A 27,171-nucleotide genomic window follows, 5' to 3' on the forward strand; every position below is an offset into this window, starting at 1 on the left:
AAAGAGGTGAGGTGACACATTTATTTCAGTTACAACATGCATCCTTCTTCTTCAAATTCATGACATTGTTTCTTTGGGGAACAGATGCCAGTGCGAACCATCTCAAGCTTACATACATACAGGCACATTTCTTCCTTAAAAGTTCTGCCTCGGAGCTGAATGGAAATTATAAAAAAAAATGGGGGCAAAGGAAACACAAGGAGATGGATTTACCCCAAATCAGGTACACCTTTGATGGGAACATGGCTTAAAGTTTTAATCTGAGGGTAGGAGCTGAAGCTGTGTACTCCCCTTGCACAGCTGGGACTTGCCCTGCTGAACTTGGTGGGACCGAGGTGGTCTTACTTCCACACATGCACAGCATGTATAAAACGCAGTGTTTCAGGTAAGTGCTTCCTGCCCACCACAAAGCTGTCTTTGACATCTATAAAGAAAAAGCCAACCACCCACCTACAGGAAAGAACATTGCTCCCCATTAATATTTTAGGTCACCAAGGTTACCACTGCAATGAAACTCCTTTGCTGAAGAGCTGCCCTTTCTTCCTGAGCTCAACCATAATTTTGGAAGAGGCTTTCAAAATGCCAGTACACCCAAACAAGCAAAGCAGTCTACTGCAATTCAGGAGTCCCATTTCAGACAAGGGACGCAACTGAAAGCTGCACACTAACTTAATCTCGGATATGCAAATTCAGATCCCATCTTAAGGTATATACGAGATATACCTTAAATTCATTAGCAACATAAAGTCTACTATTCCTGCAAGTTCTGAGCGACCTAGTGACAGCCATCATGCTAATGTGAAAAAATGAGTGAGCCATGTCACTGGCCATCCATCCTTCCTTGAAATGCTGTGTATGAACTAGTAGCACTGTCAACAGTGCTGTAACACATTTGACTGCATTGGCATGGCACTAACTACCGAAAAGACACTACCACTGCCTCAGAAATCCAGGTGAAGAGAACTAACCCCTTGTTTCCAACTACTTTCCAAGTAATCTAAAGGTTAAATGTACAACACAGAACTTGCCACCTAGCTATTTCATTTTCATCTTTACACATCTTCTTATGAAAGCTCCCCTTTCCTCCTAGTCCACTCAAGCACACCTCCCCATGAAGCATCAGTACAACCTGAAAGCGATATCCCTTAACTGAAGTTGTATTACCCAAGCAAGATCAAGCATCCCACTTTGATTTAACAATTGTACCTAATAGAGGGGACTTTGTTCTGCAAGAGGTATGGATTCTTACTAAGCTAGCGAAAGTCCATCTTCATAAAGGTACTGTTGGAGGGTAAGTTCCCAAGACCAGAAGCTGAACTGGGACTCTGAACAGGAAATACAGGAGATGAGGTCATGAACAATGAATCTGCTCATGTTCTTTATGCTGCATGGAGTTCATTTTCATCCAACTAAAAGTGCTACATCAAAAACATTACACACAGCAGACCCATTGGGCCAGAAATGATTCAAGCAACACATGCTGGATGACTGCACAGGGGTGGAATCTACCTAGGGAAAATATGACGAAGATGCTTTTCTCCTTAGCCAGACACAGAATCACAGAATGGTTTGGGTTAGAAGCGACCTTAAAGCTCATCCAGTTTCAACTCCCTTCCAAGGGCAGGGACACCCTCCACTAGCCCAGGTTGCTCAAAGCCCCATCCAGCCTGGCCGTGGACACCGCCAGGGATGGGGCAGCCACAACTTCCCTGGGCAACCTGTGCCAGTGCCTCACCACCCTCACAGGGAAGAATTTCTTCCTAATATCTAATTTAAATCTGCATCTAGTCCTGAACCTCTTACACAGGCATCTGCATTAACAGCCACAATTCATCTCTGAAGCCTTTTTCAGAAAGGCCAGGCTGAAGCACTGAATTCTTGTACTTGAGAGGTCTGATAGCAAAAAAATCTCCCTGCAGCCCACACTGAAGCAACGAATGCTCCAGAACAGAAGCCCAGCCAGTGTGGACTGCAGCCTAGCATCTCTGAAGCCAAGGGATCAGTGCCAGGTCATGTCAGCAAAGGTGCTGCTCCTCTGACTGCAGAAAGGCTACTGAAAGCTGAAGGAATAATTTGCCTCAGGATGAATTTGGAGGAACTCTGGTGGGCTCAGTCCTCCACTCAAATCCTCACAGGCTTCAAAGGGGAACAGGATTTGGCTTAATATATTTGGTAAACCAAACCTACTGTTTCATTAGAAATACTGCACAGCAACATCTGAAGGATGCACACCCCTTAAAAAGGGAAAGTCATTTTCTGTTAAAGCCATTAAAAGCCACTGGTAAATTTAACAGATGACACTTTACTCTTCTCCTTGGGAAGAAGCCTTCCAGATGCTCTCACAGTTACAACTAACAGGAAGGAGGATGGGGGGAGAAAAATCTAGCTAGTGATCCTCCACCACTTTCATGTCCCCTTCCCTTAGCAGAAGCATTCATTCGGATTGCAATCTGTGCCCTCTGCCGCACCATTTTATCCCTCAGCTCCTCAAGAATTTCATTTCATTTCTGCTTGCAAGTCGGACGCTGCTCTTCATTGTGCTCCTAAAACGGCAATAGTTTTTTTTTCCTCCAAAGGCTGCTTTGCAACTTTGTGCTCTCTCTCACGTTAGCAAATGGTGGAAATTTCCACTGACGCACTGTTGATAACTGAAGGAGAGGGGGGGGGTGGGAGGATGAGCTGTTACAGCATATCTTTATGACTCCTCGCAGAATAGGTATTTTATCTGAGGGTACAGAACTGCAGTAATTGGGGACAATGTGAGTTTTTAAAAACAACCACCACTCTTCAATGTTAACAAGCAATGATTGCCTTCGTGTGCCAAAAATCCGAGAAGGAAAAGAGGGCCAGCGTAGCAAATGGTATTGCTGCATTAAAGAAAGAGAAGAAACTAATGGCTGCAAAAGCAATAACCAAACACAATTGACAATGCAAGCCCTGAGGGGATCTGGAACCTCTTCCCCCCCCAAATATACACATTTAAATTGGCTGTCACGAGGCCATGGAGTTTTTTTAACCCACCCTCAATGAGGCTTGCAGCAACCTTCATTTCAGGCAGTGATCTATGACCCAATACACAATGCTGTAGCTACTGTTTGCGTAATAAACAAAACCAAATCCCAGTAAGACTTACAGATAGGGAAAAATACAGGAATGCAGGAGGGAAACCACCTCATTCCTGCATGCAAAAATGCAAAAGCATTTAGATTCTCTAAGAGTCAGCCAAGTCATCAGCAGAGAAATGCAGGAAAATTCCATTGACTGACTATGAGACCACAGTTATTTCTGTCATCCTGCTCAACTGCAAATAGAAGGATGATTTAAATACAGGAGAGCCAAGTGAAACATTAAAACAATGCATTAAATGAAAAAAAAATTATTAACTTGATATATGATCTCAATTAAAGGAGGACATGTCTTTGTATAGGAGAGGGAAGGAGAAATGAGGAAAAAGATGCCAGGTTTCATTTATCCTTTTTAGCATATCCAAGCCAGAAACTGAACCCTGAGAAGTAAGGATACTCAAATATTTTGCTTTCAAATGGACAGTCTAGGACTTCAAAGAACTCTGACAAGCACCTGGATTACAACTCAATTTGAAATCCTCCTAGAATATGTCTCTGTCGACCTGGGAAGCAGGGGGAAAAGCACACATATGGTGGACTTGGAGGAGCGTGTGTGGTCCCACGGTTGTGCCCAAAACACATCTGTATGCTTCAATTTCTCCTTTACACAGTGGCAGTAAGCGTATGTAAGCTTCCCCAGTGGGGAGGTAGAAGATACAAAGGAAAGAAAATGTTCTGATGAACAGGTAGAGATGAAGCATTGAACAGTAAACCAGGAAACTGCCTGGAGGAAAGCAAGCCGCAGCACTCTTGTGAATGCTGCTGGACATTTATTCTCAGAAGGTAATCCTACATAAATGAATTTTTTTTGCTACCTGAAAGATCACTTCATCCTTTTTTTGCTACCTGAAAGATCACTTCATCCTTGGGACCACCGTGTTGCTCTGAAGAGAGGTAGTTCACTTTTCCACTCAACTCTTGTGGTAGCTACCCTTCCTCAGCAGAGCAGGAAGGCAAGTTCACGCTCAGAAAGATCATCATTTTGCAGCTTGAAGGACATGTGTTACTTTCAGCTTTTAGAAAATGCATACAGACTAGTTGGAAGTCCCTTGAAAATCACAAGGACAGCAAAGGGGAAGTACCTGATCAAAATCAAAAGCTGGTGCCTTAGAAACTAGAATGTGCCACAGCAATTACGCAACCCGTAATGAGCAAGTACTTCGGGGGAAAATACATTTTACCCTTCAGAAATTTCATTTGCCAAATTCTATACATAGATGACTGTTATTAAGCGAATTAAATAACGGAAAAAGCATTTTGCAGCATTGCAAGGAAAACAAATACTGTTACACTGCAAAAGAGAAAGCAGCCTGACCTATTCTGTGTACCTGAACAGCCATGCTCACTGGGCTGCATTTGAAAAGCTGTTATGAGCGGGACTGAAGTTACACAGCAAGTACTAATTCTGCTCACGTCACTTCTCTGCCTTCTGTATAATTTACAGCTTAAAAAAAAACCAACCTAAAATGGTGACTGATCCCCATTCCATCAAGCCCACTATTTGAGACATTTAATCAATGTGCTTACACAAGGATGCTAACAGAATTCAGTGCATTGGAAAATGATACTGGCACTTCAACAGCACAAATTATTGCGCAGCATCATTCCTTCTCAAAAGCACCAAAACGGCAAGTTGCATTCCCACAGGTAAGGTGAACACCTCAGGGCTCTGATACTTGAGGCACATCCACACTTACACGTACGTGCATGTGGACAACAGCACTTGAAGGGAAAGTAATGATTCAACTCATCAATGAAGAAAGCCCCATCTAGTGGAAGAAGACAATCAATTTAGCAGAAAGTACTACAAATGTGCATAATACTCAAGTATTCAAACTATTTTTGTTCTCGTCCAAGTGCATTACAGACCCAGAACTCCTTTTGATTGAAACAGATCATGAGGTTCTAAAATCTGACTAGAAGCAACATAGGTTGTGTGTTAGCTATAAATTTAGTTTGGTGTTATTAAGAAAGGAAAGCTTTGCAACCCCTTTAATCTTTTTCTTTCCTCCTCTTTGGTTTTCAGCAGCCATGGAAATCATCACGAGAGTCTAACCTGAGTGGAGCTAAACATGTCTGTACATTTATCTGCGGGAAGAAGTCCCTTATGCAATAGTTTGTATTTTACTAGGGGATGGGAAGACAAGGAGAGTTGTTGAAACTCGTAAACACTCCAGGGAACAGTTCTGACAGGTAACTATCATTTTATTCTTACAAAGTAAATAAAATCACATCCAGACCACGTGGGTTATTGAAAGACACTTCAGCATCTTTTGTCTCCATGCTACTCGGCCACAAGCCGCTTGTTTAAAAATAAGCTGCGTGAATACAGTAGCTCAGCTACTTTACGGAAAGAGAAGGTCGAACTTGTAACATAATTTACATAGACATGTTTCCACATTGTTCGAATGTCTTAACACAGTGCTCAATTGCTAAAATACTCCTATTGTAATTAGCTATTCCTTGTGTATTAGACCACTGAGGCACCAAGAAATTAGTTGTGCCCCCTCTCCTGAGACCGTGCTTTGGCGAAGCAACGTTATGTCACATACTACATAATGAAGGCAAAACACAAGATGTTGTCACAGAAGGACCAACTGCTTTAGACCCTAAACCACCCAGAGAAGGTGGGGAAGGCCAGGACATCCAAGCCTTCCTCATCATAGCAGAGGGGAAGCTGGTACTGAAGTTCAGTGCTCCCAGCTCCTGGGGAGCGATTGTAGCACTGCAAGACCCGGAAGCCAAGTTAAGACCACGCTGCATTCTTGGGAAAGGACCTCTTTGCCTTTACATTTTCCCCTATGACACAAACAAGTCCACAGCACAACTAAAGTTGTGACCTGCATTTTCTGACTCCTGATCCCATTAGATGCTATCTATCATTGTATATGCGGTGCTCCCCAGTGGCCATTGGCAATCACCAGGATCCCTGCACACCTCCTACAGAAAATTCCCCATGCACAAGCTCCCAAAATACAATTTGTCAAGAACAAAAGACCCAAGTTTGCTATTTCAGAGAACAAGTGGGCTGATGAGATAACTGGGAGTGAACAGCAAAACAAAAGGATTAAGAGACAAGCAAGCAAATAACAAAAGAAAATTTCCATCTTTTCAAAATCAAATTTGAAAGGAGAAAAAAAACAAGGCAACGAAAAACTGGCAAATAAAACATGGAAATCGTTATGAATAATCACAATTACACACACTTTAGCTGGAGAACTTGCAAATAAAGTAAGTGAAATAATAAAAATGTGGAGAGAAAGGTCTAAAAACATCCCTGTATTACAGGTAGATGTAATAGGGGAAAGCAAGCACACATAAAAAACAAAGTAGAAGGGAAAGGCCACAGTGCTCTATTGCTTTACAAACCGTACTTAATCTGAGCACTGCCCAGGCTGATGTATATCAGCCTTTCTACAGGAGAGATAACAAAATAACAATGGAAGCAACATTTGGGGGAAGGGTTGAATAAAATCACTTACAACAAATCTGTAGGGCATAGCAAGATTCTCAGTGCTCAAAACCTTTCTTCTCCCCAAAGCTTGTCAAAGCTCCTTCCAGTTTAATAGGCTCCTGGTCTGCAAAATGTTTGAGTCATTACCTTTCCAAAGGAGCGTCTGAACCTTACTTTTTTAAAGAGGTATTTTGTGGCCACCCTTGTATCATCTCCCCTAAAGTAAAAATATCCTACATACCAACCACGTCCCCCAAACCACCCTCTTTATCTGATGCCCTGAAGCATGAAGTGTCACAAGCGTATGATTAAGGCATAGCCTGGCAAGGCCAAAGAAAACAGGTATGCCACAAAGTGCAAACCCACAAACTGTGCTACTGAGATGTATCATTTTACAACCAGTTGCAATGTTCTCCACTTCGGTACTGACCAAATATGCGCAGTGGCTCTGCAACGTCATCACCCAGCCCTGATCTGGACCCTTTATTTGAAAGCTGCTTTGAGGGATTCAGTGCTTCTGTGTTTTCTTAAACAGCAAACAAACCCAGAGTTTAACATTCCTTGAATTCAAACACTAGTACACACCTTATTTAAATCAGTTGACTTTTGTTTGTTCCAGAAGCAAGCACCTCCCAATACAGGTAATACAGTATTTTAAAAACAGAAATGCATCGCGTTACAAGCAACTTAAAAACAACTCATTAAAAATGATAAACGAGAAGTGGTGAGTGAAAGAAATAGTTGGCACAAATGTAAAAGCCCATTAGGCAATAAGGTTGGTAATCCTTATTTACATTCTCACACTCTTTTTTCAGAAAGACAGTGCCCATGCACAAGTTACTGAGGCTCAGGGCCTCAACTAACATTACATACCTAGCCCACACTGGAACCAATGTGTCCTTGTCACTTCATAGATTAATAAAATGTGACAAGTATTTGTTACAAGTTCGTGAGATGTTATTGGAATCACTCTTACATCTATAAAAATGAAATATGAATGTTCTGCAATACCATAAGTGTGAATTAGCAGCTAATTCAACTTCAGTTTAATATCGGTAAGCCAGTGATTTAAAAGTTTGATTCCTCAGACATATCCACACAGCTCCTGAAACACATGACTTTCATAATTACTTAAATGCAAAAGCTGTCAATACTAGGTCTCAAAAAAAAGAAAAAAGTGTTTTCTGCCAAAAGAGATGCATTGAAAAGAAAGACCTAAGTTTGCTTTAATATACCCTCAAATGAACACATGCCACCTGTTCAGTGAATATAATTTCCCAAGAAGAAACAAGTCAATTATACATACAATCTGAGGTCTTCAAAGCTGCCTGGGAGAGTAACACTGCTCATTCCAGTGACAGCTGTGGGCCACAGTCCCCTATGGCAAGCTTTGAAAACTCTCAGCTTTACAGATCAATTGGCAGTAAGATTCTCATTCTTTGTAAAGCCTCCTGGATATTCTTTAATTTGTAACATGCCTGAAATGCAGTATATCTGAGACAGATGATGCTGAAGCACTACAGACTCATAGGGGAAGCAGCACTTTATTAAAGAGACAGCAATCCTCCCTATTGACTTACGAGTATGTATTTTCCAGTTTAATTCTTCACTGTTCACCAAAACCAGCACCAGAAACAGACAAAGTCCAGCAGTGGCTTTGCCATGCACATTGCACTTGTGTGTCCTTTCACTGCCACTCAGTTTTACAATATGCTGTATATAAAGACTTGAATTGCAGTTAAAAACTGAATTAACTAAATGAAGAAATGCCCTTCTCCTGGGAGAAACAGTGACTACTTGGCACAGCTGACCTGTGAATAGCTGGTGCTCCCCTACTGGTGGCCCCTAATCTGAGGTCAAGAGACAGCCTGGATAGCACTGGGAGTTTTACAAGGGAGCAAAGCTATACTGGTGAGGAAGGCTGCTTTGCTCTTTGTTTTGTTTTTCATTCAAACACCCCACCCAGGTGGGGGGATTCTGTGCCATGCTGCCTGAGTGATAGGAAGACTGTGCAGCAGTCACTAGGACAGGAGCTCTCTCTGAGAGGCATGCTATTCAGCTGTGACCTATGAATATTGTATGGCATTAATTTTCATATAACTTGTTGCTACGAATATTGAGTTTCACTGATTTCCATATAATTCACTAGACGAGAGGTCCAACGAAGCAACAGATTCAGCATCCATCCTAAGTGTCCAACCATCTACATGCTATTGGAAAGTAAACTCTGCTAAGAATCACGCAACTTCAAAAAGGCAAACAGAAATATTAAAAGCTTTGAAAGATTCAACACTCTCCACCCCAGACACACAGCATCATTTGCACTCCCACAGAAGTCCTTTAAGCTACTTTAGAAAAAGCCCAGACTAAGGAAAAGGTGACACACTCTTTACTACTTACTACACCTCTCTACACTGCCTTGCTAAGAAAGGGAACACAGAATTAAAAGTTGTCTGTGAAGGAGAAAATACCTCAGGATTTCCCAGAACATACGGGTGTAATTCAGCTCAGGGAGGCTTCCTGAAAAGCTTTTTTTTTTTTTTTTTTTTTAGACTTTGTGCACTTAAAAAGAATTACTACTTTTTACAGATGCTGTAAAGTTTAACTGGCTGATTTTATAAGGTGGATCAAGAACTGACTTTTCTCTTCCTATTCCTAGATTATGTTTAATATCCCGACTAACTTACTCTACAGACCATATAAAATATTGGATGCTATACCAGGAATCCATCATACCTGTACACTGAACTGCCATCTCCCCAGCAATAGCTACAGAATACAATTCTCCCGCATTGCCAGGTACGGAAACTGCCTGCTGGTAATATCCCACGTCCCCTTGAATTTGAGCTCTCACACAAAGCAACTTTTTTCCCATAGTAACAACTTCTCTCAATCACTTCTCTTGTTCAAGAAGCCAAGCAATTTAGGGAGGGAACTGTCACATTCAAATCCAGAGCAAGCAGAATGACTGCTAAATATTTAGAGACACTTAAACTGGGAGGTGAAGGAGGAACAGCAATGGCAACATTAATCTGATGGCTTTCTGCCTGTATTTCAAGACATGATAGCAATTATTTGCTGGTAAGCCCTTGCCTCATTCAGAACACAGAACATGTTTGCTCTGCAGACTCTGCAAAGAAGAGGGTCATAGCCTACAGGTTGTCCTGCTTATTAAGTAGGTAATCTGCTACAGTAAGTGAGTTAAGATAGTTTACATGTCTGAAAATGCCCTGGAGAAATGGCTTCTATTCATCTCTGCTACATAGTTCCTGTGATGCTGGTTATTGTCTTCTCCTGAACTTGTTTTCCTGTTGAAGAACCCAAGACCTGACCTGCATAAGCACTGCCACCCAAGCCAAGTGGACAACCAAAGTGATGAAATGCTAGAATGCCAAATACTCTAGGGAAAAAAAATAATGTAGAAGCTAAAACCCGCAACTTCAGCATCCAAACTCAGTGGAACTTAACTCTTCTGCCTTAGCTCCCCACCTATAGGAGAGTAACACCAGCTCCTTGTTCTGCAGAAGCCATCAGAAAAGACGAATGGTTATAAAAGGCTTCTATTCCAACAAAAGGATGAGGTAATTAGTAATTCTGTCCTCAGATGAGGTTTTGATTAGCTCCTGTGTGTAGGCAACAAGACTTCATCCTAAAATGCAAAACTGGCAGCATGAAGCCATGTTTTGAAGGACACCATGGAGCAAAACAGTCACGACCACAATGCCATTGCTTTCACTTAAGCAATAGGCACATGGTGGAAATTTCCTCCCCTGCCCTTTCTGTCAGTCTGCTTTAACTGGCAGCTGTCACCACTCCCACTACACAGGAAAATGAAGAGGTCCTCAGAAGAGGGAGCGAAACCATGAGTCGCCCCCAGGGAGAGGATCAAAGAAGGGCTTCCCAAAAAAGTGCACGTCCGGAGTCACCTCACCTTCCTCAGTGCCAAATGCTCCTCAAGGAGGATGGTAGGTAGGCAGGTTGGCCAGACACCCAAGATTAAGCACAGCTGTGTTACACGGATTAGGAGGAGCGCATCACTAATTGTTATTTTGATTACTGCAGGCAGCCCCAGCGCAGTGCGGGTTGCTTAGCAACATTTCTCAGTCCTTGCGAGAGCCAGCATCCCAGAGCCAGCATCCATTTCGGAGGTAGCCTCAAGGAGCAACACACTGGTGTAAGCAAGCAGGGAATGTGGTCCACAGCACCTTCCTCTCGCACTGCAGGGGAAGCCTGGCATCCAAGATGCCAAATCTCAGTTTCATTTACATTTATTGTACTTCCAATAAACCGCACAATCACCTTTAACATCCTCAACTAAAACTGTATCAGAAACACAAGCAAGTCTTACAGGGTGCACACGGTAATTAACATTTAGTTCAGAAGCATTAGAGAAAAAGAATCAATCCTGCCAATTACCAACTGGAAGATTAAGTACTACTTGTATCAGTAAACACGCCTGATTAGCTTGGAAAAGAGTTACGTAAAAATGACATAAACCAACATTGTGTACTTGGGGAAAGTAGCTCTGAAGGCCTGGACTCAGGCTACTTGTAACATGACGACTAAACACTAACAATAAAGCCGACACCACACAAAAGACACAAAATACTTGAAGCAGAACACACACACGCAGAAACCGCCACACACCACTGCCCCGAGATCACAGGCATTACAGGCATACTCCCAAAAAGCACAAGGAAGACCAAACAATGAGAGTTATTTATGTACATTTTAAAAAAAGCCCACTTAAAGGGCTTTTAGGAAAAAGGCATTGTACATACCCTCCTCTTCTGTGGCGCTCCCTGTGCTTGGAGATTTTGTAAGGTAGAGACCTTTCTCCCAGGTTTTCTAGGCTCCTCACAATGGCTCCTCTCTCCATAAGAGCCTCAACAGTGCGCTTCAGCAGAGCTGCAGTCTCAGGCTTTAAAAGAAAAAAGAAAGTGGGAAATGTACATAAATCTGATTATTCTTATTATGTGATTAAAAGGACACCTGTACTTGCATGGCACAGCACTGGAAAAGATCATTCCATAACCTGGGAGAGCAAAGTGGAAGCAGCAGACGACATCCTCCTTAGGAAGAAAGCCTTTAAGAACAAACAGACAATTCTTCCATGAATTATGGCAACAGGAAAGTTTCCAACAATTCAAAGTTTCCCAACAACAACAGGAAAAATAAAATAGTTAATGGATTTAACTTACCTGGTATCACTTTGGCTGCCACTGGCACAGGTGTAAGTAAATATATGTGGCAAAGACCAATTATGCATTGGCAACAGTTTTAAGGTCCCTGGACCATCTATGCTCACTGTTCACAACTGCAGTGAACTGTGTGGAGGGAATACTAACCTGTGGCCTGCTACAGAGACAACAGTTAGCACCATATTCATTTCATGTTGTCCTTTCAACACGTGTGTAATAGATATTTGCACGTGTGTAATAGATATTTGGACTCATTGCTAAATCATTGCACATCTCATTACTTTTACCTAGCTGACATCCAAGCCTTTTTAAGACTTAAGGAGCTGACATGCAGTAATTAGTCTAACATACAGAGATTTCACTCCTTAGAAAAACAAGTCTGAGGCAGCCAAAAAACAGTAGTAAAACAGATGCAATGTTTTTTTGCTCACTGTGTGTCAGGGCTCTTTAGAGCGCTGAATCATTTTGGTAATGACACTCAACAATATCTATAAAAATGTTAATAAAGTACGAATTAGAATGTTTTGAAGACAACAGCAAACTTACATGCTCTCAGCAACAAGAAGTATTTTAAGAAACGGATCTCCTACAGAGAAAGGATGCTAAACGGATGTCCAGCTAAACACAAACTGCATAGCCTTCTTCTGTGTACCTTGCAACATTTCATATCAAGATACATTCCCAAGTCTACTTGTCCAGGAAGACGGCAACAGCTGTAAAGGAAAAAGTAATTAAGAGCTGATTTTTCAGCTTTATTCAGATTTCATTTTGTTAAATCATACCACCGTAATAATTTCACTTCCCATCTCAGCCACAAGAGAACTTGTGTGAGCCTTCAATCACCTTATACATAGGATGACTGAAAGTTAAGTTTCCTAATTCTCAGGTAGAGATCTACAACTTGACTAAGAAAGGGTTATTTAATGTCCAGATCTCATAATGGAAATTGCTGGAAAAAGTTGATACCAGAATCGCGAAACATGCAGCGCAGCCAATGCTCCAGCACATGAAAGTTCTCTTTCATTTTTTTGAGGATACAATAAGATATGAAAGAACTTTTAAATGCAGAACAGAGATGTTCAACATATGAGTCTCTGCAAACACTGACTGCTCTTTGAAAGACCTGAAGTACGGAGAGACTGAAACCTTTCCTTGTTTCCATGGGCTAACTGCCCTGCGGCACTCAAGGGTCAATCATGGGATCACACCTACTGCTCCTCACTATCAATCAGAAATTTTATTCCCCTCTAGCCGCACAAAAAGAGCTTAAGCAGTTATAAAGTCAGCAAAAACACCTAGGCCTTTTTTTCCAACATATGTTTAGACTGTGTTATAAAACTATTACAGAGGCCAGACAAGTATGTTTACACATCAAGAACTGTTGCTACCTTGCCAACATTCTTCAATGCATTAAAACTATTGTTTCTCACTACAGACAAACACTAAAGGTATCTCTTGTCACAGCATGAAAAGTTAGGATAAAGGGATTACACAAATCATATTTTAGTTCAAACTCGGGAATAACGCTGTTTTTCAACTGACCTAGAATTGCTGCCTCCATTACCACTTACTAGATTTTCAAATACCTTTCATGCTTAGCATGTCCTTTCCCAAAATATTTGCAGAACTAATTGGGTATTCTTACAACTCTTTTTGGCCTCTTGCCACAAAGGAAGACATTCCCACAAATGTTACAGGAGTCTCAATTTCTGAGATTTCCGAAACTCATTCCAGCTCAGCTGGGACAAAACCAGTGTGTGCAAAACTTACAAACAAAGGAGACTGATACAGATGGACAGTCAGATTGCAACCATACAGCCTTTTGCTAGAAAAACAGTGTAAAACCAATTCTGTAAAATCATGTGGGCATTCACATGCCAATGCTCCAGATGACGATGCTGACCAAGTTAATACTTTCTTTTCTCACTTCAAATCTCTCCTCTCAAATGCTTCTGCATACTAGATGCAAATAATAGAGAGTATCCAATCAAAAAAAAGGATTTCTTCAAAGACTGAATTCTTAGTCTTCTCCATACCCTCATACTTTGCATTACTTTTCATCCTTTAGTATGTCTGACAACTGCCACCAGGCAGTCATATACAGTCCCCAATCTATAAACCGAAGCAGAAGGACAAGCAAATACTGTTAGAGAAGAATTGGGAAGCAGCAGCTATGGTATGTTACTCCCTCAGTACTTTGAGCAGTACTCAAGGAGTGGGAAGTTGGCTGAGCAGTGAAATCTGTTGGCTGAACCGACAAGACTGAAGATGAGGAAAAGAATTGGGAAAAGCTAACTCAGGAGTCCAAGTAGTGTCTCGATAATAATGCCAGCAACTAGGAGAGAGCATAGAACAAAATCTCTTACTCTGCATCACACCCGCACGTTGTTTTGCTATATTAGAAAATGTTCTTTCAAACTTTTGATATTGGAGAAACATCAGTAACAGCAAGAGAAAAGGAGCAGCTCCACTTCACTTGACCACATCCTCAACACTTCACGAATGCCAAAACACAAGGGAAGAAAGGGAAGCAGAGGCTCTTTTCTTAAGACTTTCCCCATTTCTACCCATGCTCCTTATGGCTGTTTTAGCTTGACTTTCATGGCATAAGGGCGAGAGATGCTGGCCCAAACTATAGAGTGGTTTTATGTTGGTTCCATCAGTGCAGGATCTCAAACCTGTATAAATCAGGAGCTACTGATAAGACCCCCTCATTCTTTTTAAAGCAGCAGCTTCACACAGACAAGGCAAATACTAGGGTAACAGAGCTGCTGGTGATATCCATTGTTTAATCCTGTAAGAACCATTACAGAAATCTGGTTTCAAGAAAGAAAAGGAAAAGAATAACTGAGTTTGTGAAGCAGACACCAAGGTACACATTACTAACTAGAAGGTCTTCCCTTTAAAACAAGAATCTGACAACAACCATTAGGATTTTACTTACCCACATTAGTGAGGGAAAAGAGCCAATTTTAGAAAGAAAGGGCAGCTAACCTAACAGCTTTGATACTTTGTGCATTGCAGCACACCTGTAGTGCGTCCATCCCCAGACTTGAAAACACACTCCTGGAAAGCAATAGGATCTGCAATTCCTCTCCCACCATGCCTGTTGTGTGCAGTTAGGTTACAGAAGCCTCCATGGTGCTCACAATTATCACAGGAGAAATTCGTCAGGTCAATGAATAAAAATACCATTGACTGTTACTTGTCTCCCACTTGCATACAAAACGCTGATCCATAAACAGAGCTCTGTCCAAAAGATGTCTTAAGGTCTCAATCAATTAAGACCATCAGCTGTATGTCCAGCGGTGGAGTTGCCTGACCCATGCTTCTTAACAACCGTGCAGATTTAAGTTAAATGTTATCGGGTAAACTTGCTCCTCTGCATCCCCCATAGCCTCAAATTACACACAAACTTTTTGTCTCTTTTCTACATGTCAACAGATCAGCACATTCCCTGAGTGGCTGCATGTCCAACACGATGTGCAGTTTCTAAACACAATGAAGCCGAAGATCAAATCCCACGTATTTAAAAACAAAACAAAACAAAAAGAACAAGAAAAGAAAGCCACAGATTTCTACATTAAGGACTGTAAAATACTACGTGTTTTTGCAACGTCCCCACTTGTGGCCATACTTTGAAAATATAAACTAACTGTTGGTTTCGAATGCTTGTCACTGTAATCCCTCTCATTCTTCCTCTCCAAAAAAGATCATGGTTTATGATAGCTTTCCTAAAGCCGTCCAACAAACTATATATAGGCTAGCCATTGCTAACCATAATATCCACAGACACAGGTTCCTTGGTTTGCCTCAGAGCCAGACCAGTTGAGGACATAGGAAATGGTATTGCCTGGCTCCCAACCCAGGAGCCACAACATTTTTTCCTGAACAGCCAGCAGTAATTCCAGTACCACAGATGTCGGAGAGAAAAGGAGAAAATGGAAGCCAGTGCCAGGATATGCATGCCGGAGAGCAGGAAGCGCTAGCAAGAGTGCGTAAGGCCTGGTATGTAATTCTAGTGCTGGTTCCCCCTCTTGCGTGCATAGTCAAGCCAGAGTCCTTTCAACTGGCTTCACCCTTACTGAATGAACTTGGTGAACTTTGCTACTGAACTTGGTTCACTATCACTCGGCCACAGTTACCTTGTCTTAAAAAGGTATAGCCCTAGGGACCTGATGGAGTTGTGGAAGGGGAAGGATGTCACTGCACACTGTCCAAGGACTCTTCCCTCGAAAACTGCCCCGGAAGAACTGAAGGAGCGTTGTCTATACACCAAAATTCCTCACTCTTCTACCCCCACGTTTTTTAAACTTACAGCTGCCCAGAAGGAATGCGTTAACTAGCGTGTCAGCCCTGTACCTGCTGGGCAAAACAATCACAAGAGAGGTATGCTACAGCACAGACTTTCTGCGTATCACTGGCTTTCTCCATGGATGAGGATCACGGCAGCCACATTTACTGGGCGGCTGCTCTGCCAGGGAGACTCCACACAGCTGCTGATGCCACAGGAACTGCACACATTGAGATAGATCATCAGGCACCTTTAAACCAAAAGTCCAGTTCAGTTTAAAATTCCACTATCCCCATGAAGTTTTACATACCTCCAAGTGTCACACAAACCAGAGTTGAACACCATGCCCTAAGCACTTCCTTCATACCTCTGGCTCTCCTCCTCTCCTCACCAGTCTTTCAGCTTAGCATAATCACCACCCAAGTGAACAGAAAGCTGTTTAGTGCACAGCCTTGTTCAGCGTCTCAGACTGTGCAAATGGAAATGGATGGGGCGCATCATCAATTACCACCTACGACCAAAGCCATGAACTCATGGTAATAACCAGGAAGTGCTGCAACACAGCACCACCCACCTATTTTTTGAGGGGAAGTTATACATCACTAGCATGAGTAAAAACTATAGCATGGTTTTTCAGTCATAGAGAACCCACATGGCAGCAACCAGCAAGCGTACTAAAAATGGGCAAACAGAAAGAGTACGTGGACTACTCTGATGGCAAAGTATTTTCTGTTCTACTGGAGGCCAACCAGACAGTAGCTCATCAGCCAGCTTAGAGACAGACCAAACGCAGCAAGGGCTTGAAATAAAGCTTTTGTAATGTTTATGTCTCCTAAAAAACAGGGAACCACCTATCCAATCCTAAAGGGAAGGACAATGCTGTGGCTGTAACTAGAGCCATGTGAAAGGACTGTGTGCCACTGCTCTATTTTCCATCTTGTTTGCTGGCCAGAGGGACCTCAAGAGAGGACAGAAAATCGGGCAAAGGGTTAAAAAAAAAACAAAACTGGCTAAAAAAAAAAACCACCTAAGTCTTCTCAAGCCACCAAAGCTCCCCCAAAAAGAGTCATTAGAGAGAAAGAGAAAAGGAAGCAGACGTCAAGTACTCAGTTTTAGGGCTAGGACTGTACTCGGGTTCTTCTGGCCACTTACTCAGTTCAACAGGAAGCATTTGAGGTCAATGTGCACATCTCCTTAAATTAGAAAGAAATCCATCATAATTAGCTTGATTACCCCTTCAATGTAGTAATAGTAGGATAAAATTATGTCTTTTTTTGGTTGTTAAAGGGTTACAAAAGGTTGTTCTGAGATTATTTACTGAGGTGGAAACCAAAAAATGCAATCTATGCTTAGAAGAAAGCTGCAATTCAAAAGCAGCAAAACTGGGGGAAGGAGGAGAGGGGAAATCCAACTTCTTACTGTCATTTACTACCTAATAAAACACTAGAAACTTATTAGTGAAAATTATTTTAAAAACCCCACACATACGTTTGTGAACTAGCCAAGATCAACACTGGCATAAGAAAGAAGAGCTTTGCAATGAGAAACAAGGGGAAGCTGGAAAGAGTCATGTAATTGTCACACCCTGGTTTAGTACACAAAAATACACAGCAAACAGATGAAAAAATAATCAGCATGAACGGACAGCAAAGAAAAAATTAGAGCTAACATTAGTGAAAAGCACAGCCAGGCATACAACACAGCTAGTGGCAAGGCCGTTCTTTATCTGCCTAGAGAACAAACTTGAACTCCTGGTGCAAGATGCAAAGCTGCAATTACTATAAAAGCATAAACAACACAGAACAGCAGTCCTAAGTGAGGTACAACCACTGAAGGATACATTCTATTCAGAAAAGATCAAAACAAAGATTAAAGCGGTAGATCAAGCAAGGAAAAGATGTGGGAGCCATGCTGCACCCCTGCAATAAACAGCTTGCATATGACAGATGAGTGCAATCAGGATGTCCGGAAACTGAGCAACAGAAGTGTGAGGACTCTGGACACCTGCCTGGAAGCTCAGACCCAGACAAGGGTGGGGAGGGATTGGTCTAGGGAAAGCTGGACATGGGACAGCACTAGGCAGGAACAGAGGTTTCTGTAACTACAACAGTATGATTTTCCCAATATAGAATAAGGAAGAAGTGGGAGAAAGCCAGGTGCTGCTCAATGTGATAATAGTTTTGCTTTTCCATCAAAGACTGATTGAACAAAAAGGCATGAAACAGATTTGGCAAATAGCAAGAAAGTTGTAATAGGCAAGTCACCAAAAATAAATTCGGGGGAGAGATCAAAATTGACTCAGTCCGAGTTAAAAATAACACCCCATACTGAAAACACATCTTTAATTAGCTTTTTAACTGGGTATAAGCCAAGGAACTAGCAACTTCACCTGATGTGAACATGAAGCCCAGGGACTTGGATGCAGAGCCAGCAGCGACTTTTAAAGTCAAAGTGATGCTAGTGTCTCTTCTGTTCCAAAATAAACCTTTCTTCAAAGAATCTAAATTCCACAGTAAAATTTTTTTAAGAGAAAAATTTAAACTCAGTGATTTCTTTGATCTTAAATGTTAAAGAAACGGAACTGAAAACTCAAGCAATGCAAGTACCGTATAAATACCAAGTTACAGTTAAATTAACTCAGTCTCAACACTGAACTTAGCCAAATTTAATTTAGAGAGTTGATACTCTTAATTTCTAAAAAGAACTCTAGAAGGTGTCTTGTAAATCTGAAGTAAACAGAAACCAAAACCTCCTTGATTCAGGGCAATTTCAACGTTTTGTTACTAGAAAAAGTTACTGTAGCAATTGGCCACAACTTCAGAATCAATTAAACACTGTTCTTAAAACTCCATTGAGAAATGTACCCTCTTCCTCTCAACCACAATAAATTATAATACCGACTTCAGCTAAAGTGTACTTATCAGGAACTTGCAAAGACCAGGCTTACCAGACACTATGAGTAAGTTGTGTCCCTCTCATCATGCCTTTTAGATGTGAATTCATGTTATCAGGTTTACTTTATACATTCATTAAGTCTAAATAATCAAGAGTGGAAAGAAGGGGGGGGGGGGAAGCAGCCTTAGCAAAACACACATGGGGAGTTGTTTTCAAACACCTTTTCTCCCCAGCCTTTGAAACGCACGCACATACGCACTCATACACAATTCCTATTGTTTCCACGCTTGGTCTGTTTCAGCTGAAACACAGAAGATACGCCACTGAACAAAAAGATGGCAACAGGAGCAGGAAAAGGCAAAGGTGAGAGGAAAAGAAGCCTTCTCCAATCTTGTGATACAGAAGGTGGAACCACAGTCCCGAAGCCAGAGCTTCTTTCACCAACTCAGTACTTCTCACTCCTAAACCTCTTCCTGAGCACACTGTGAGGGATACATGCTTGCAGTTTGCTAATTCAGGTCATCAATTCCTCTCCCCAAACAATGAGCTGCTAGCTCTGACTTCTCCAAATTTCCCTTCATTTGGACTGCAAGTGCCCGGCCTCACAGATCCACATTCAGAAGACCCTGACATAAGGAAAGGAACATATAAAGCCTAGACTTAACTGCACAGTCAAGACTAATCAAGATTTGCACTGTCATCCTTAGACAAGTTTAAAAGAGAAATCCAGTGCCTAACAGTGCTTTTAGAAATATTGAGGATTTTTACCACCACAGTGGTTAGAAGTTGCTCTTTCTTCCTCCGCATATTCCAGTATTACAGTTGACTGTTATAGTTTACTGCTTTCTTGAGAAAGCTGGTTATGCATCCTCTGGGTAAGAGGTTTTGTGGTGCAATTTTACATAGTAAGATGTTCACTATGATGTAATTCCCATGAAAACAAACTGTGGATGAAAAATAACACGTCCAACAAGTTCAAGTGGCATACAAGAATTAAGTTGGCACTTAAAATTTGGAAGCTTACTTCTCAAGAATGTCACCTATACTATGGAATTTATCAAGACTAATTTTAAGTAAGAATTTTAATTCTCAGTAATATCTCAAATATGTTCTTCCTTTCAATCTCTCCCCTCTAACTCAGCCTTGTTTCCATCTCCACACTCTGTGCATGGCTTCCCTACTATTTTCTCTTATCAGCTTATTTTAAGCTTTTCTATTCACCCACGTACTTAACACCAGCTTGGAAGACTTACTGTCAGAAAGGGCCCGAGAGTGATGGCTGCTATTTCCAAGGGAAACTGAAGCCCATCAACCCCTTACCCCAAGTGTTTGACAGGAAAAGGTTGCCTGAACGCAGAGCTCCTCACCCCTTCAGCTGCCTGGCACCTCCATTCACTAGCTTCTCTGTAAGTCAGGGAAGCAACATGAATCAAATCACTGTCACACTGCTGTTACTATTTGGTTCCCTGGATGCTGCAGGGATAAAGACAGTGGTATTACCAAGGAGAAGGGCTTTGGTGTGTTGTGAAAGGTATGCATGACTGGAGCTCACAACCCAAGTCACCTCCTTGACACATGATACTGAGCCTGGTACTTTTCCCACAGGGAATAACCCCTTGTTCAACATGGCACACGTGCACGCAGCTCCAAACAGAGGTTCTTCCAGTGTAAATTGTTTTGGGCACATTCAGCATTTTTCAAATCAGCTTGTACACACCTCTGTAGCTGGGGGAAATCTCAGTAGCAGCAAAGGAAAAGGGCACTGCTTGGCTTCCAGAAGACAAACACTACTTTGAGTCACAGCTATAAAGGCCAAACACAGTTAATTTTTACGTTCTCCGGGTTGGAGGATTCCAGCCTTGGAGCATGAGCAATAGTCCAGCCTTTGGAGTAACATTGCCTAAAGTATCCATTGTGGCAGTCAGGCGTCAGGATACATCCCAGCCAAGTCCCAGTACTCCACAGGATGTACCAACTAGCACTATCCAGACTAATCTAAGCCAATGAAAAGCTCCCTTCAATGAAAAATATCTTCTAAGGACTACAGATCTGGTTCTTAACACGTAACTGTTACACACATCACGCTTAATTCTATAGAATAACAAAGAGTCAGGCCTAAGAAAAAGCTGACCATGGTTAGCAAGAAAAAATTAAAAAATAAATGAATAAAAAACCAACCCAAACCAAAACCAACCCACACACACACAAAAAACAAACAAACAAAGAAAAAAACCAGACTTTCCAAAGAGTGTGGTGAGAACAGCAGCCATAACTTTTAAATCCTCACACTTTTGCAGAAAAGTAACTACCTTTGGCTCCAAACCAAATGAACAGTGTTTAAGATGGAAGTCACACTGGTTTTACCAACTAGTATGCAGAAGTGAAAGTGAACCTTGGCAATTTCTTGCTCAAATTCTCCTGTATACCACAGCACGCATACAGGGATACTCAAAGCTAATTTACAAAACTAGTTTCAAGGTTCAGTATTAAAAAGAGTTGCTAACAAATTCAAGTTACCCCACAACCATGAAGCCAAATCATCACCTTATTCCTGTAAGTCTACAAACACATTAAAAAAAGTAAAATCAAAAAAGCCAATTCCTAAATAGAACCCAGTTTTTGCTAGACAGGGAGGAAGAAAGCAGAGAGCTGAAACCGCCTGGCTTGTTCACTTTCCTGGTGCAAGAACACGCACAGGACAAACTGGGACAGCCACATCCAAGGAGGGAGAATTCACTTGAGAGCCAGCAGGCAAAGAGTACTCATTACCACCACCTCCTTGGGTTTTTTCAGTGAACCCTCAAAATAAATGCTGCTGCAGCATTCATTGAACCCACCCACAGCTTGCCTGGGCCAGGACTCCACACCCAAAACCATAATGTCTCAAACATCAGTGAATTGGGGACTGACAGAGTCTTTACTAATACAAACAGAAGCAGCTGGTGACAAAGAGGCTTCCTGAACCTCTTTTAAAATCAATGAAATGGAAAGCCGCTCACTGACTAATCACCTAATAGACTAATTAGCCAATTAATTAACAGCTAACTAATGAAAACACAGGAGTCCCATTTCCTCCTGGAAATCACAAATCCAAACCAAGTCTGCAGGCAGAAAAACTGCTTATTTTTCTATCCCAAATCCAAAGTTTCCTCTCCAAAGCCATTTTTTTTATCCATTCCTTCAAACAGCAAAGCTTCCACTTTTATTTTACAACACAGCAGCAAAGAAAGATAATGCCAAGAATAACTTTGATGAATGCAACATTTCCTCTGTTGCTGAAAAGCTGGGTTTAAGGTCCTTCTCACTGTTTTTGCTAACATCCTGTATCTAAAAGTACATTTTAATTCCCAATGCACAGGTGATTTAACACCAGGCCTGCCGCTGGACAATGAATAAGGCATGATTCACACCATGCTTTCCATGGCTGTTGGTTCAAAGACGTTCTTATGGGGGAACAGGTACAACAGGGAGAAGGTAGTGGAAGACTCATGTTCTTTGCTTACATGTGTCAAGGTTTTAATCTTTTTCAGACAGTGAAAAGGTACCCTTCCCTCCCCAAAGGCTAAGCACCGACTACTATAAGTTCTTCCTACAAGGGAAAAGACAGCATCACACACATTTTCAGAGCATGACTGCTGGCACAGGCTTCTCTGAGGACTTAGGCACCAGGACCGATTTCTAGATCACAGTGAGAAATAAAACACAAGACAGACACTGAGGCATTCAAGCTGGGGCAGCCCCAGAGGGACAGCAAAGTACAACTGGAGGTATTTAAAGACACTCCGCAACTAACTAAGAAGGTGCCTGTCCTATTCAAGGTTGCTCAGGCAGCAGCTGAACAGGGCATTTAAAGAAGAGGGTAGCGGTGAAGGAAGAAAAAACTAAATCATAATTTTGCACAATAACCAGCAAGGCTGCCCTGCTAAATGAGGGTTCACTCCTATTTTGTTTTGCATGCAAGCTGCTGCTCTCCAGGGCGCTTCAGCTAACCTTGCCCTGCCAGCTTCAGTGTGTAGAACGATTAGTCCAGCCTACCCCAGTCCCACCTTCCCAGAACATAAGCTGGCCTCAGATTTTTGCAGACAAACGCTGCACCCATATTTTGGATTCCCTAAGTTCTTCTTGCAGCTTTAAAGAATCTAGTTTGTTCGGGGGGGCTTCCTACCCAGATACCCACACCCTGCTTCAAGAGGTACGCCTTTTAATAATGGGGGAAAATGGAAAGTATCTTCATACATAGGGATGTGAGGCTTACTATAAAAGTAAGAACAGCTATGACAATTAGAGACAGGCTCTCCAAAATAGCTTCACAAATATCTATTCTGTTGTTGTTTGGATTTTTTTCTCTATTTTTATTGAAACTTTGTACAGAAGTTTTAAACATTTCCATACAATACTTTTAGACAGGACAAAATGCCATGGTAAAGGAATGTAAACTGCAAGAAACACAGTCTGAAGTATCCAAATACTCTCTAATAAGAGTTTTAGTTTGAAGACTAATGCAGTAGGCAAAATAATATGCATACAGTATACAAAGAACAGTATACACAGGGCCAGCAATGCTAACTATGAAATTTTTGCATCAGATTTACTTCAAAGATTTATAGCAATATGATAATTCTATACACTAGACCAAAATTAATTTATCATACATTGTTTCTATGACAAAAAGCTTGTCATTAAGGACAGTAGCAACTTACAATATACTTAAGCTGTATTAATCTCAGTAACACTTCTAAATCTATATTCCTACTACAGTAATTTTTTTCAGTATATTGTCTTATAAGATCTTAACAGACCTTTGAATAACACTTTACCAAAAGAGACCTGGATCCATTATAGCGATCTTATCTACATGCCCATTTGGCTTATTAAAACAAAAACAAACCAACCAAAACACAAGATACAAGGAAAAAATGCAGGTTTCAAATGCTCTATGATATCATTTGGTTTTGGTCTGAAATTAGTTTAGTTGGTAAAAAAAAAAAACACCAAAAAAACACAAAACAAACAAAAAAAACAACACCAAAAAGGCAGTTCATTAACTGGTATTTTATATAAAATCTGCAGAAAAATACAACAGCAACAAAAAATAAAAGTACTTCACAGATACCTAAAAAAACATTATATCAGAGATAAAGGTAAAGCAGCATCACTCTGACACTGTGCTTTAAAAATAAGATGAATGAAGAGACTGCTCTAGTGATATTAGAAAATTTGCTTTCTTCTTGAAGAAGAAGACTACTAACATTTTGCACAGCAACTATTTTTATAACCACCTCATTTAAAAACGTGTATTCATAGACACAGAGAATTGTCATATCATTACCATTTTTGCTCAAAGTGTCTGACTTTACACAGTGAAACTGATAATGCTAAGTGTCACCAGATGTCACTATATCATGAATATTAGAAGAGAAGCAAATGCCTTTAAACCAACACCATAAAAGAAACAACAGAAAGTGTTTTGTAAACAAAACAAACCACTTTGCAAAACAAGAGAGTTCAGAGATCTCACAGTGAAATCAGAAATCCTAATTATATATGTTTACATTCTAGGACTACTCTTTACCTTAGGCCAATTAAAGCACATTAAACCATTTAATTATATACAAACATTTTCTTAAAAAAAAATTAAACCATTGCACACACATCTGCTTTTTAACACCACATAACAAGGTTAGTTTTATTTTCAAAACAATTACATTTAAGGGCACAGAACATACAGAATACCAAATTAACAGATGAGTATTTTGCTTCACTGTACATGCTAAATCCAAAGATTTCCTCAAGAAAGCTAGAGCTTAGCAACTCCAACTTCTTCCATGCATCCTGTTCTCTGAAAGGGAGCATCTCCCAACACCTCCTTTATCTTAGGATTTAAAAAAATATATATATAAAAAAAATAAAGCTGTAAGTTTTAAAGTTGTAAGCATCTTCTGCTTTAAGTGCTCGCACAGAGATCCTTTGATGGCTCTCCCCACTACACTGTAACCTTGTGGGAAATCCTTTCCACTACTCAGTTACAGTACGCTCATGACTTGCATCAGAACTTTCATGCTGGACCTTCTGGGATTAGGGTGGAAAGGGGAACACAGAAGTGGAGAAGTAGAAAATACACAAGCGGTATACTGAAGGCCATTTTAATTTCTTACAATCTCTCACTGTTTCCTTTCAGGTTCTAGTAAAAGCTAAAAGGAAAAAAAAAAAACAAAAAAAACCAACCTAAACTTTGGCAGAGAATAGCATCAAATCAGTCCTTTAAAAAAAAAGTTAAATAAGAACAGCCTCCCAAAGCTTCTCAAGAAGCCTCTCTTTCAAATAAAAGGCTTCTAACAAATTTCTGGGAGAAAATTCAAATAACAGAAAAATAAGTTAAGGAAAGTAACAAAAAAAGGTGTCACTCCAAAATAAGTTTTTCAAGACATAATTCTAAGCTCAAGGCAATAAATAAACCAGCTGCTACAAGACAGAAGCATGTGTCCTCCTGGATCTAACCCTGCATGACTAGCCAGTCCCACCAAGGAGGCAGCCAGGCATTAGAATTCATGAAATTGATTGTCCACTATGGGAGACACTTTGTAGTTTTACTGGACCAAAAAGTTGGTCTTCATACCAAAACATTAACCTGGATTAACATCTCTTCCATGTAGATCATGATCAGAAGATGAGCAAAGGCATGTTTACGCTATAAAAAAAAAAATCCTCAAGCAACTTCTTAAGCTAAGGTCCATAACACAGGGCAAGGTACTTGCTTACCAAAAGACAGTTTGCTTGAAACCTTACATATATATATTTTCATATATATATATGTTTTTTTTCTATTAAAGGCATTTTATTAAGTGGTTATACTCTGCAAAAAACATTAGCAAGTTCTATAACATCTAAGACATGAAAACAGCAAGACTGAAGAGGCTGGCATTAGGCAGAGAGTAGCATAGAAACATTTTTAAATGACTGAAAAAGCATTGGAGAAATAATTTGCTTAAAAGCTTCCTCACAATAATCGGTCTAAAGATGGGGGGGATGCAAAGTATTACTTTATTAAGATCCTGACTGACTGCCAATTGCCACTGTGATTAATGCAGCAACTTGTTACTTTAGCAAAAGTAAGAAGACATTAACTGGAAGATGGAGTATCTTGGATTCAACAGTCAAAGGTTGCACTGTAACATTTATGAAGGGGTGTTGACTCCCTACCGCTGTCAAAGGATAACTTCACCATGGATCTGACTGCAGTTACACTGAACAGGATACTGGCATCCTGTATGTTAACTCTTTAAACAGTATTCTCTTTTAAAAAAGCAAATGACTTGAGGGGGCAGAGAGGAGGATAAACAAGCTGGGAAAAGCCATTATAAGCAAACCACTCCTCAGGTGGCTATAAAAGCCATGCCTTCAGCTTCATGACCATGTAAGGCACCCTGGGAAAAAAGCAAGCGCAGATGAAGCACCAGCAGCCAAGCATAAGGGTCCCTGAGCTAACCTGGCTTCACAGGTTAGGTGGCAATGCATTTGTTAGTACTGAGAGCAGAAAGGACTGGTCTAGAAAATCCAAGTACCAGCTGCTAAAAGAAAGACATGCCAAGTTACTAAGGGACAGTGCCTGCTACATGAGTCTCTTTTCCTGTGCCAAATTAGGCATATTAGCCAGATCCCAGCCTTCTCAAGAAGATATTGTTGGACTGAGACTTATCTTTACCCTCCACAAGTTATTTTTCGTCCCACTAAAATCAATTGCCCTAGGTTACTTTATCCAGCATAGGAAAAAAAAATAAAATAATAATCAACTGTGTTTTACAGCTTTCTAACAGTACTGTCCTTCCCGACTCAGCCTACTAATGAAGCAACTTGAGATGCCACTACCCATTTCACATACTTTACCATTACAAACAATTTAAAATACTTTTTCTGAATGAAGCCAGCCACACAAACCGTAAGACAATGTGTCTTGTCACACTGCTGTTAACACCAAGACAAGTATGGCAACTCTCCTCTTCTACATATATTGCAACTGCACTCCTACACTTATTCCAGTATTTCCAGTTAAGAACAGTCTGCTTTCCAGCAGCAACAACTGAAAGCTAAGAAAGGCAGGGCATCTTGGCCTCTGTTTAAAGTTTTGGAATGACCGGGATTCAGTTGATTTAAAAATAAACACCAAAACGAACAAACAAACAAACAAACACCCCCCCCCCCCCA

The 27,171-nt window shown here is 40.9% G+C and overlaps 1 protein-coding gene and 1 long non-coding RNA gene across 3 annotated transcripts in view; both read right to left on the reverse strand.

Annotated features, from left to right (window-relative positions):
• The window catches only part of MRPS6 (mitochondrial ribosomal protein S6), a 46,232-nt gene that overhangs the window by 932 nt on the left and 18,129 nt on the right, over positions 1–27,171 (reverse strand). For both annotated transcript variants that reach the window (XM_057410098.1, XM_057410099.1), the window contains exon 2: positions 11,361–11,500. In XM_057410098.1, coding sequence (XP_057266081.1) covers positions 11,361–11,500 — 140 coding nt within the window. The remainder of the gene's footprint in view (positions 1–11,360; positions 11,501–27,171) is intronic.
• LOC130599562 (uncharacterized) lies at positions 998–4,117 on the reverse strand. The gene is made up of 3 exons (XR_008972261.1): positions 3,972–4,117; positions 3,134–3,178; positions 998–1,325 (listed from the first exon to the last, which is right to left on the reverse strand). It is a non-coding gene; the product is annotated as an uncharacterized LOC130599562 (long non-coding RNA).

The sequence above is a fragment of the Pezoporus wallicus genome, unplaced genomic scaffold (assembly GCF_028554395.1).
Source record: "Pezoporus wallicus isolate ANWC-B61680 ecotype Strahan unplaced genomic scaffold, APGP_CSIRO_Pwel_v1 contig_7011, whole genome shotgun sequence".
Classification (NCBI taxonomy): Eukaryota; Metazoa; Chordata; class Aves; order Psittaciformes; family Psittacidae; genus Pezoporus; species Pezoporus wallicus.